A 12,858-nucleotide genomic window follows, 5' to 3' on the forward strand; every position below is an offset into this window, starting at 1 on the left:
GTCAATTAGTTAGCAGGAGTCTAAAGATATTCAAAATTGTCCATTTTAAAAGTTTTTTTTTAATACATAAGATTTTAAAACATCTGTGTAATTTTCTGGAGAGATTCCTGAAAAACCAATGACAATGGCTAAAAAATAACAGCAGCCAAACAGTCAAATTATTACTCAGACAGGAGTGTATATATAGCTTGTAAGGGAATGGGTTGCTATCACATATACTTTCATCAAACAGGGTAGACAAGTTCAAGTGTCACTAACATGTGAATCTGTTTAAGAATCTGACCTGTAATATATAAATAGCATATCATGCTGAGATTGCCATGCGCTCTGAGAGTTTTTAATTGACAACAGATTAGATGGAAGCTGTGACTTGCAGTAAAATTATTTAAGGGTCCCAAGATGAATCAGAAAATAACTGATTTTAATAAGAGTAAGAGGTTGATTCCACTGAATTTGACTGAAACTACATGAGTAAATTAGAGAGAGAATCCCAGTTCTGACTGATTTCACAGAACTCCAAACTACCAGCGTTCTATAGTAAGGCATCAGATTACAAGCATTACATCATCTGAACAACTCTCATTGAGAAGCCTACTATTACTAGCTGTTGAAACAGCATGATTTGAAGCAGTATCATTTACATCATAATTTCAGATTTATTAACAGGATACCATCAGGAAACTCATTGCTGTCACATTCCACTCAATCAGGCTCCATATTAACTATATTTTTATTGTGAAATGTTAGATTTGCTGCACAAACATCTCTCCAGTAAAGAATACCTACAAAACATAAGATGGCGAACAGCAAGAGTGGAACAGCAGAAAGAATGAGCAGCCAACGCCAGCCAAGAGTGGGCATCACAAACACTGCAAGGAGGACTTCAAATACAGTCCCAATGGCCCAAAAGACCTGCAAAAGCAAAAAGGAAATGGTCACAAAGGGGGATAAAAGAATTCTGAGATGCATGACTGATAACAGCACAGTAACTAAAAAGGAGAAGGACCATCTCTATTAATGCCCTCTTCAACCGGAAGTTCTACAATCAGAGAATCATAGGGTTAGAAGGGACTGCAAGGGTCATCCAGTCTAATCCCCTGCCAAGATACAGCATTTGTTGTTGTAAACTCTGTACCGTAGAGATTGGTGGTGAATCAGGGATGAGACATGTAAAATGTGCACAGATGTAAGCCAAGAGAAATCTTGCCATTTGTGAATGGGATTTTCTCTCATGTTCCACGAGCTCAGCTCTGAAAACTTATTACCAATGTTCTCTGGAAAGCCATGTTTAAATGTAGACGAATAAACTGGTATCAGAGGCAGCTTCTTATATAAAATAGCCTCATATTTCATATATGGGAGGGCTTTTCTATATTTGTATACCTTTTGTCTTCAGACTTTGTCCATAACTCTCCCTATGTTCCAAGCATTTCGTAAATCCATATTCCATTCTAAAACTCAGGTTACTGAAAACTTTGAGTAAGGAAAAAAAAAGGTTTCATATGATGGGACATTTTCTGCTACTCATGTTGGTGGTTTCAAACAGTTAAATTTCACCTTCAGCAAGATCAATGTGCTGTATTCATTTATTACAGCAGAACTGCAGACAGGTAAATAATGAGTCAACACTTAATTTGTGGTTGATGGGCCAAATTCTGCTCCAATTTACAGGGGCTGCCTCAATTATGTCACTTGACAGTAGATTTTGGCCACATATACTTCACATCGCCTACAGTTTCCTCAAAACAGCTGCAACTTCCTTATGGTGTGAATGATTAAGACATGATTCTAGATCCCCTTCAGTTGATACCCGGACATAATAAAGTAGCTTAGGATAATAATAATCTATCTCTAAGTATAATTCTTATAAACTGCTGTGAGATCTAGAGTCCTGTTCTCCTTACATAGGTAAAACTATCAAAACCAACAGGAGTTTTGCCTGCAAAGGAAAGGAAGGAATTGAGACCCTTATTAGTAAGGCCAGAGCTGGGACACTCTGTCATGAAAGCCACCAGGTCCATCTGATATTTTCTTCCCTTTGATTTTTAGTTCCCTCAGGGACTAATTTCCTTTTCCTGTTAACTAACTAGTCAATGCTTAGGATAAATTTCTGATTCCACTGGGTGACTACATGGATCCAGAATGCTCAGAACTAGCCAGACCAAGAAGAGGGTAAAAGAATACCAGCACCATGAAAGAGAGTTGCTCATCTACTGAACTCTATTTAGTGAAGGTCAGGCAACGAAAACTAATTCTAGGCAGCAATTATATTGGAAGATTAATTTTGTTAAAAGGCTATTTGAATTCAGGGAGGACAAGATTTCACAGGGACAGCCCTTTCAAAGCTGCTGAGTGCAGATCAAGTAACAGCTCTCTCAACAGTAACACCTGGCTGCCTTCAAACATCCATGAAGCAGTTATACTTTTTTCCATTTTAACACTTTATGGGCTAAATTCAGCTCTCTCTGACGCTGGCATAGAGAGCTGAATTCAGCCATCTATGTGTTGTAGCCGGTTTTGAATTTTCTAAGGTCAGTGGGATTGAATCGACACAACTGAAAGCAGAATTTGGGCCTCCAAGTCTAAGGAGCAAGTACAGCTTGCTACACCACTTACCTCTATTAATAAAATGCATTTTGCTCTAGCTTTCATTGGAAGGAATTCAGCATATAAGGTTACTCTGTAAAGATAAACATTGAGAAAAATGTCATGTTATCACACTGAGCTATATTCAGGCGTTTGATTTGTTTCCTATTAAAACTGCCAAACCACAGTGACAACATAAAAACCCTTCCCAGCCCACACAGCCAGCAGTACTACAGACACTGGATGAGAGTCTTCTCTCATTTACACCAGCACAATCTCATTTACTTTAATATGGATTGCAGCAATGTAATGGAGGACAGAATTTGATCCTCTCTGTGTCTTCGTAACCTCGGACTCAAACCTGCTAGATCTAGCAGACCTTGATGTGTATTTGCTGAGAGCTCTGGTCTGGCCAGGCATTCACACAGTGGGATTCAATGCATAACTCCTACAGTTGCTGGGCAAGGTAGTTCCCCAGGGCTTAATTAAATTGGTTAGGAGAATTTCACTGCTGGTCATTCATCTTTGCTAGGTTTCAGTCCTCCAGGAGATGAAAACCCTGAGGCTGTGATTGTTATTGCTCGTATAAAATAATTTGCATTCCTTTATTAAGCGGGAATTTCAAAAAATTGACTTGATTCTCTGCAATGCCTTTGTACCCCACTGTGCCAAAGGGCAATACATTTGAATTGCACAGTTGTTGTGTGAGTGTTTCCTGAGGATTAATGCAAGGGGCAGAAGCCAATCAAAGGTTTGTCCTGTCTGTTTTAAACAGTCTGTTAGGACTTGTATTTCTCTGCTCCTACCATATTTGTATTCCATTGACTTGCCAGGCCCTGTATCTGTTGCTGAAACACCTTTAGGGTCCAATACTGCCACCTTTGAAGTCAATGGCAAAACTCCTACTGATTTCAGAGGTGCAGGTCTGAGCTCTCAGTGACTTTGCAGAGCTCAGTTAATCAGTGGATAACACTGCAAATATCAAATATTAAATCAGTGATTAAAAAACAGAAGGAAATAGAGTCAAGTGTAATAAAATACAGAGCATTCCCCATATAATGTAATAGAGTACAGTGATTACAGTTGTGTGTGGGTTGTTCTTTTCAGGGGAATGCTCTGCATCTCCTACTTTTGTATCTATGGGATGCTGTGAATGCTAATAATTATGTCCTACTCAGTGTCACATAGTATCTCATAGTAAGATTCTTTGGGAGGCCACTGATTCCTATATACAGCTCATGCATATGCAGATAAATGTGCTCCTACATGTAATATGTTAATTTCTAATTGTACAAAGCATTATTTTAAACAGCATCTTTCATAAAAACTCTATCCCAAAATGCATTACAGAATGCAATAATACAACCATGTGACTCTACGGACTAAATCACTCTATAGAAATTCTGCCTCTCATATGCAATATTGTAGCTTGTCTAAGACTATTAAAAAAAACAAACCCCAGCTCTTTCTGCCGCCGTGAGTACATTTCTCCATTTGCCAATCAGACCATTCAGAATTAGAGTCCGGGCCAGGGGCTCACGAGATCTGAGTTCTATTCTGACCTCTGTAACTGGCTCACTTTGTGACCCTGGGAAAGTCATGTGCTTTACTTTCTTCTTCTGCAAAATGGCATTAATTGGGACTTATCTCTGCATAAGTGTTTGCCATGCAAAGCATTAACTCTGATGCTCTGCCTCTTTTGCTCTTCTGCCCCATTCTAGTAATGCATATTGGGAGCTGTGTGGCGGAATCTGGCTCACACTTAATAAACATGTGGCAGATTAATGACTTTCCTAGTTTACACACATACTGCTGTCATTAGCAGTCTTACTGGAGGGAGGCTAAAGAGCAATGGAAATATACTAATAGTATTACAGAAGCCTCTCAGAGCAGTGGTTCCTTTATTTGGATTTGTGGGAATGGCACTAGAAAAGCTGCAGCCATCGCAGGATATTGACTCATCTCGTAAACAAATCCATGAGCCATCAATCTAAGTCAGGCTCCTCTGGCACTGAAATAGCACCTCTCGCGGTGCAACACATCAATTATTAATGAGAATACAGTAAATGGGAAGGGGAGAGTAAACAGCTACACTCATTCCCTTCCATTTACAACTAAAAGGCTACAGCAGGGGTCTTCCCCCTGAAAATCTGGAAAGCCTCTTCCAAAGTGAGGGGAGCCTCAAAGTCATGGAGTTATGTCCTGATTCTCTGTTCTGACCAGAGATGGGCCTCATCCATGAAGCTATTCAAACTGTTCCAAGTTGGACGCTGTTTGGATTTGGAATTCCAGTTTGGATCCATTACACAGATGGGCCTGAGGCTCAAAGTTTAGGCTCAGATTTGGATAGGAATCCAAAGTTTCACAAAGTTCAAGGGGGCTCCAGGTTGGCCCTACTTCTAACTAGTAGTGTTCATGTCATGATCTGGTACTGTCACAATTCAGCATCATCACTTATTGGCTCAATTTTATCATACAAACATGGAAATGCAATGTCAAGCCATTGCTATTGGGTTTTTTTACTTCTCTTTGAGAGTTTCACACTATCTGTTCTCTCTTCCCTGCTGCTGCAAGAGTGGGATGCTAGTGCCTTTTGCCTTCACCCCACTTCCTAGACACTTGAAGGGACAGAGAAGGATCCAGTCTGTTCTGCTCTGTCTGCTTGTAGGAGGCAGAACTCCAATGATTATCACTCCACTTGCTCTGTGTAAAAGCACCAAAATAAGCGGCTGATCTAACTCACTGACTGCTTTAAAGTCTCATCTCTAAGATGCCACAAGTACTCCTTTTCTTTTTGCGGATACAGACTAACACAGCTGTTACTCTGAAACCTGCTCTAGATCTGCAAACTGAACATCAATGACTAATTGCCTTAGTTTAGTACAGGAAAATCCAATAGAACTTACAAGTATGTAACGCTTCTGACCATATTAAATTCAGACACCCAGTTTGTTCAGAAGGATGTGTTAGTCATCAGGGGTCTAATCTCCTCCTCACAGAAATACTGTGCATTTCAAAAGCCTTCCTAGAGTTTAATACATTCGTGTCAACACCTTTAGAGGAACTTAGTTTCAGAAGGCCTCTACACAGAGTGACATACACAATTCCACAGGAGCATTGATTTCAGTGTTAAGAAAAACGGGAAAGAGAATACTTTGAAACGTGAATATTTACTTACGACTGAGGTACCCCTCCAATCCCAAAGCCCACCAGTCCCCTGAGCACAAGGATCCAACTGTATACTGGTGCAAAACCACTGAGGATCCCATAGTACAGGGTCCAGAACACACTGATCTTTAGCCCCTGCATTTAACAAACAACAGAAAAAGGATGATGCTGTAACACAAATTAGAAAATTATAGACTAATGCCCAGATCTCCTAAATCAGGAAGCATAGAAAGTACTCTAGGAGAATAGTTTTGTGAAGCTGGGAGCCAAGGGTTTCATAAAGCTAGGCCCAAAATAGTTAAAGGAGACTTCAGAACTGTATGTGCAAATGTTGCGTGCCTGTGGCCCTCATTAGGCAAAAATCCCTGTAGTTTGCACAAGCAAATAAGTATACTGTGTGCAACATGGACAATTACCATGTGCTTTAATGCATTGCTGAACCTGAGCCCAGAATATCATAAAGACTCTCTTTAAAGAAAACATGCTTCATTTCATAACACAGTCAGACAGTTATTTACTTCATTCTTTATTTTTTGTCAGCTCTCATTTACTGTTACAACCCTGTTGCCCTCACTGGAAGCAGGAATTAGGTTGGCTTTGGCCTGCTTGATTCTTGTACAAGTATGTGGATTATGCAATTCAGCAATGTTATGCACTGAAGTGAAGTGCACTGTAACTGTGTTATAATGGCACCTATTTCAGTAAAAGTTGGAGGCTTACAGTTTTTCTGCCATACTGGTCTGAAATGTTTCCCCAGAGTGTAGAGCTGCACATCATTCCCACAAACACCACCTGTGGAAAATCAGAAATAGTCTTCCTCTTAACAGCACGTATAAATTTCCAGAGAAGAGCTCAGAAGAGAAAGCTGCACAACTTTACCATCAAACCGGAAAATTCAAACATTCATTGTCACTACTGTTATGTTAAGGTGCTGTGGGTCCAGTTTCCATTAAAGGAGATTTACATATACAAAGTAGGATTTTCAAAACCACTCAACAATGGACTAACTCCACGCCCACTGATGGCAATGGAAGTTTTACTATTGATTTCAATGGGACCAGTTAGACTGATGCTGAGTATTTCTGAAAACCCAACGCATATATTTTTGATAAACAAAGTGATAATGAATTATGAGATAACGACTAGTTAGTGTAAGTTGCCAATAAATGAAAGGTCATTAAGGCCCTGTCCACAGAGATAATCTGCGACCGACATTACAGTGTGCATGCTGGTATCCTACTCATCTGAGGCTCGATTCTGCAAGATGCTAAGCATTTTGGCTCAGATCCTGTAAAGCACTGAAGCATACGTGCATGTGCAGTCCTGTTGACTTCAGTGGGGCTACTCATGTTTAAAAGTAAACATGGCCTTAAGCTTTTTACAGAATCAGGCTAGAGTGCTCAACACCTTGCAGCTTTGAGCTCCTCCGGATGCCTGGTGACACTAGGTATGTCTCACTCAGCTCCTCTCTAACCTCTGACAGTTTCACCAGCAATTTGTGTGAGGTTTGGTCTCACAGGTTATATAACCGTCCTTGAATGGAGACATAATTAGATTTTACAACTTCAGAGAAGTCAATTAAAAAGATTATAAAGTTAAAGAAAAAAATGTACCTTCAGTAATAGTGATACTACAGGAAATATAGCATACTCCACAAATAAACATAAGGGTAAAATCCTGTCCCATTGAAGTTAATGACAAAAACTACCAGGTTTCACCCACGGGTGAGATCCTGCAGTCTTTACATGGCCAAAAATCCCACTGAAGTCAATGGGAGTTTTATCTAAGAAAGAACTGCAGCCTCAAGCAATATGTGGTGCAAGGAAGGGTCCATTTCTAAAAGTTATACATTTACCAGCTTTCATGTCACATTTGATGATACTCCATCCTTTTGACCTTTTACACACTGAGATCAAAACTGTGCTATGCTGAAACACTGGCTAAGGTCCTCCTTTAGCTGGGCTGGTTTGAGGTCAGTTAGGTGAAAGGCATGATGTTTACACTGGCTATTTGATTTAAATGTATTTAGCATATTTACAAATTTGTGCAATATCGGTATAGTTCAAAAATGCCATCAAAGGCCATGGGAGAGAAAAATGTTATGGGAATTTGAGAGTTAAGCTGTAGGCCACAAAGAAGCAATAATTGTAAGTAGAAGGTATTCACACTCATCCATGTCCTACACTCTGGTTTTCTCATCCCTAAAGCCCATCTGCATTTCCAGCACTGTTGCACCATTCTCTGAGGGCTCTACTTTCAGGATTATTAGAGAGCCCAGCTCAAACAGAAAATCCCACTCTACCCCAGGGCTCCCACTCCTTCCATGTACAAAGGAGCTTAGACTTTCCCAACAGGGTGAGAAAGCAGGTCCTCTGAAAAGATGACCAAAATTTACAAACCCTTTCTGTGAGTCAAGGTGGGGCGTCTGAGTTTTTTTGGGATAAGCCTGGGTCAATTTATAAGTTTGGCTGGAAATTACATTTAATGGGAAACCCACATAAGGCAAAATCTGCGGTTCTGGCTGAGTTTCATATTTTCAAATTCTGTCTCTTAAAAAGAAAGGCTCCTACAACACCAGTGAGCCAAAGTCAGAGAGATCCATACTAGTCTAGTCTCCTCCCCTTTGCAAAGGCCATGAACAGATTTTACATTGTGATATAAACTATAATGTCTGAACAGCAATGAGTATAAAAACCTTACAGAATACAGGAGCTGTCAGCTATTTTTCCTACCGATGTAAGCAATGCAACCTGCCAGCTTGGTAATCGCCACTCACAATGAAGCTGAGGAGCTAGGATACTTAGAATCATCATTTCCATTGCATCTGCCATCTAGAAGGGCAATAAAGAAAAAATAATGACTGCCTGAATAGTATCATTATAACAACCAATTATATTCCTCTTTTAAGTTAACACCTCCCTGCTGAAGCCATTCCTGCTGTGGAGGTATAACATGGCAGTGCAGTTTGAAAGACAGATATTGTATTGCAGATTTGCACAGTGCAGTGAAATAAGCACTATATTTTCTGAGCATTAGCTTTACACTGGGATATGAGCACTTCAAAACTCATTTCTCTTTGCCCCCATAGCCTTGGAATGGTCTGCTATGTTAAAGTAGTTAAGCCTATGAGATATCAGAATTTTTAGTAGGTAGGATTCAAAGAGCCAAATTCAGAAGTGGTGCATAAGGTGGTGTGAGTCTCAGGGAGTCTACGTTATTTTAACTCCTTTTTCTGGTTACTTAGCAAGATTTGTATTAGCTTTAGACTCCCCTAAAAGCAGACTGAGTTAGACCTACTTATTGCCATATAACTTATAACCTCGATAACTTATAATCACCGCTGGTTTTGGTCCAAATACTTTGAGAAATCATCTGTGGGCCAAAATCTACCTCAGTTACCCACAGGGATATACATCAGGGCAGACTGTAATCCTATATATAGACAATAATTAGAAAATGAAGGATCTAGACATGTTTAGCCAAAAAATATTACAGAGGAGGGGCATTATAGCTCTTTATAAGTAAAATATTGACAATTAAAGAATAGAAAACAGAATCATTTGCCCTGGATACCAACCCCTAAAAGCACTGGGCTGATGTGCAACAGGGATATATTCAGCTATCAGGAAAACCATGTTGATGATGAATTCACAGAGAATATAGAACACTTTGCCTAATGTGATAAATATGGAAAAATCTCTAGCTTGTTTTTAAAGAAAAGTGAGATTAATTTACTGTACGTGTAATTTGGGACCCTTCCTACCTGAAGCAAAGTTTTGGAGTACAGGATCCAAATGGTTCCTTCCAGCCCTGTCTTATAAGACATACAGAAAAAGCCTAACCAGGTCTCATTCTGGTAGTTATTAACATTTCAAGTCCTTGTTCGTTACATTTTTGTTTGTTTGTTTGTGTTTGTCCCCGAGCATGAATACATCATGTGGATATTAGTGTATTACATGGATTCCTTGAGGGGCTGATATGCCATTGCCCTTGGCAACAATTACTTGCCCATGCTAATCCAGTAAGAACAGAGAGCTTCCACTGGAATTTCCCAAACCCGATGGCTTCCACCGCATCTTCCACCATAAAAGTATCTAGAAAAGAATCAACAATTCTGGTTCAGCGCTGCATTCCTTTCCCTCCTACAAGAGCCATACTCTAAGACAGAGCTTCTAATAATACATCTAATTAATAATAATAATTTAATAACAGGCTAAATCCTTAGGGCTTTATTTAGTTTTTATTCAATTCTTACTCAGGCAAACTTTCATTCTCTTCAAGGATTTTCCCAAATACAATAATTCTAAATATTAATATAATGTCTTACATTTATACAGCACTTTTATATAAATCAGTGTAGTCCCAATGACTTTGGAGGAGCTCCAATGATTTGTAAAAGCTGAAGACTTGACGCTAAGTTTAACGGGGACACTTCACCCACCACTGAAATGCAGCATTCTTTGGAGTGAAGCACAGCAGCTGTTTAACAGCACACAGCAATACTATACAAGAGGACAGGAAGTGAAGGATATTTTATCCAATTAAAATTACAGAGGGAATCTAAGAAGGTAGAATGTAATGGTTTGAGTTGATACTTTGGCCAGGACACGTGGACAATCACTGATACTGTTTCTAAAAATGCCCCCAGGGTTTTGAATCTTGCAAATGGTCATGCTTTGGACCACAGTTTTATGTCTCATCTGAAGACTATCAAACATCTCCAGTTTACTATCTTGGACATTACAAACCACATCTGTCTAAAATTTAGAATAAAAAGATGTCAGTATAAATGCATTTTTATTTTTGTAGTGGTTGAAATCAGTTTAAGTCTCAAAGTTTTACCAATACCAACTATCAGTAAATATAAAGTCAACTTCTCCATTAAAATGCCCTCATTGAAGAAAAAGTAAAACTTCAGCTAGTCTTGTAATACACTGCTGGAAGTCAGGTCCCAAATAAACCAGTGCTGAGATTTTTCAGAAAGTCTGTATGTGGTTTCACATCCATGTGTCTGAGAGACACAGTGTTGCCGTAGGTTGTATGTCTCTTCAATGCTTTTGAGCTTTCCTTTAGGGCGGATCGCAAACAGAAATTCTCTTCATATTAATGCAGTCCAGACCTTCCCTGGTACACTGAGCTCTTTGGAGAGATTCACCCAGGTTTGAATATTATTTTGGGAAACTTAGAGTAAAATAAATAAATAGAAAGGCACAACTGTGCAACAGAGAAAATGCACAGTGAGCCAGAAAACCCCAAATAAAATACTCTAAAGAAGTATTATAATTATTATAATAAGTATTATCACATTATAATTCCATCCCACTTCTTCCACCATAACTGAATGAGAAGAAACAGAAAAGGGAAAAGAAACACAGCCCATACTATGCAATCAGTCTACAAGTCACTCCAAGTGCTACAGTGCATTCAAATTACATCAACCTCTTAAGTAAATAAGCTCCCTTGGCTGGCAATTGTCCCAGCAGACAAAAGCTGGAATGCTCAGCTCAGTTTCTCCCCCTGGACAAGTGGGAGCCAGCAACACTGCAGAGGCTTCATCCTCAGGCCATGTGTTACTGCTCTAGTGAGCCCTGCAAGATGATTTAGGAGCAGCAGTGATCAGTTCTAAAGGGAAGTTATCCAGCCCTCTCAAACAGAGGAAAGATGTGGTGACCCAAGACCCAGTTCCAAGGAGGATGGAGGGTTACAAAGGCAGTAAAAGTGCTTTTTTGGTAGCAAACAGGTAATTCTCCCATCTTTCCCCTCCTGGAGGCCATGGTGTTCCTGACTGGTGGTGTGTTCTTCTCATTATGGATATGGAGAGAGATGTGGTGGAAAACGGTAAGGAAAAATACTGAACAGAAGTGGATGAACAAAAAATATCCAGATACACTGTGATTGTTAATACTAGGTCAACAGAACATTTTGAATTAAATTAGTCACATTTATATTGTGTTATCCAAAGGTAACAATCAAGTACCTAAAGAAAAATGTGCACATTTAGTATTCAGTGCTGAAATGCCCCAAACAAAGAAGCTAGGAGAAATTCCACTAAGTACTCAACTATCTGCATCAACTCGTGTCATGCAGGCTACCAAACAACTGTCAGATGCCATCAGCTTTCAACCATCATGTAATTGAACGTATACTACAAAATTAACATACCAAGTTAACTATCCTCCATCTTCCTGAAATAGTGCTGCAAGGGCTCAGTCCAAACCCACTGATCAGGATCAAGCAATAAATCCTAAATATGCTTTTATTTGACCTTTTGACTCATCTGAACTGATCAGTATGTCAGTTGTATTGCCCTATAATCTACAATATCTAGATATGGGTTTAAGATCCCAAATTCAGATCCAGATCTTGAACATTCCATAATTTTGGAGTGTTTGGATCCAGAGTTTTGGTTTGGCAAGCTATGAAGACAGGAAGGATTTGGAAAATATGGAACCAGTTCTGGATTCATACTTTGACCATCCCCTAAATTCAGGTGTGTTTTGATCTGAGAATTGCTTTGGCTCCAGTTCTGATAACATCAAAACAAGGAAACAATCCAACCCCCTCAGAAGACGGTTTAGTTAAATGGTGACGTATCAGCTGCATCATAATTAATCCATATTGTTATTTATCACTTTGACCTGCAGGTTTTCTAGTTCTCTAAAACCAGTAGGCTCAGGCTTGGCTGCAGTTTGAGTGAAATGTAGAAGCCACATCCCTTTTCTAAGAGGAGAACCAAAGTCCTGCTTACCATCAGTTGGATTGGCAAATTCCTTTGGCACTGCAGCTCCATCCTCTAGCTCTATAGCCTCTAGCTCTGTCCGAACACCTTCAATCTGAATTTCATGCTCTCCTGAAATGGCATCTTCGTCTGACCTGGAACTTTCCCCTGTTCGGCGAAACTTGACCACCCTAAGAATATAGAAATGAGAGTAAATTCTCCTGTGGGTCTTTTCTTGGATAGTAATATGATTTGCTGAAGCTTCATTTAGTTATGTTTTATTAACTATTATTTTACTAACTTCTATAGTGCCTGTTGCTGTGGTAGCAGGACCCTTTGAGATTAAAGCACAAACCAAAACCATTTAACCAAATACTAAGCAAAAC

At 39.5% G+C, this 12,858-nt stretch overlaps 1 protein-coding gene across 4 annotated transcripts in view; it reads right to left on the reverse strand.

Moving 5' to 3' along the window:
• SVOP (SV2 related protein) overlaps positions 1-12,858 on the reverse strand; it is a 41,577-nt gene that overhangs the window by 14,144 nt on the left and 14,575 nt on the right. For 3 of the 4 annotated variants that reach the window (XR_012155140.1, XM_073313526.1, XM_073313527.1), the window contains exons 2-8: positions 12,503-12,663; positions 9,763-9,848; positions 8,487-8,585; positions 6,475-6,546; positions 5,765-5,889; positions 2,617-2,680; positions 787-912 (exon numbers count right to left, since the gene is read on the reverse strand). Coding sequence is in view for 3 of the 4 variants with exons in the window: in XM_073313526.1 (XP_073169627.1) it covers positions 787-912; positions 2,617-2,680; positions 5,765-5,889; positions 6,475-6,546; positions 8,487-8,585; positions 9,763-9,848; positions 12,503-12,663 (733 nt within the window). In the remaining variant the exon portion in view is untranslated. Of the gene's footprint in view, positions 1-786; positions 913-2,616; positions 2,681-5,764; positions 5,890-6,474; positions 6,547-8,486; positions 8,586-9,762; positions 9,849-12,502; positions 12,664-12,858 lie in introns of those variants that run through there. The other variant, XM_073313528.1, reaches the window with a different exon arrangement.

Source organism: Lepidochelys kempii, chromosome 15 (genome assembly GCF_965140265.1).
Source record: "Lepidochelys kempii isolate rLepKem1 chromosome 15, rLepKem1.hap2, whole genome shotgun sequence".
NCBI classification, from domain to species: Eukaryota; Metazoa; Chordata; order Testudines; family Cheloniidae; genus Lepidochelys; species Lepidochelys kempii.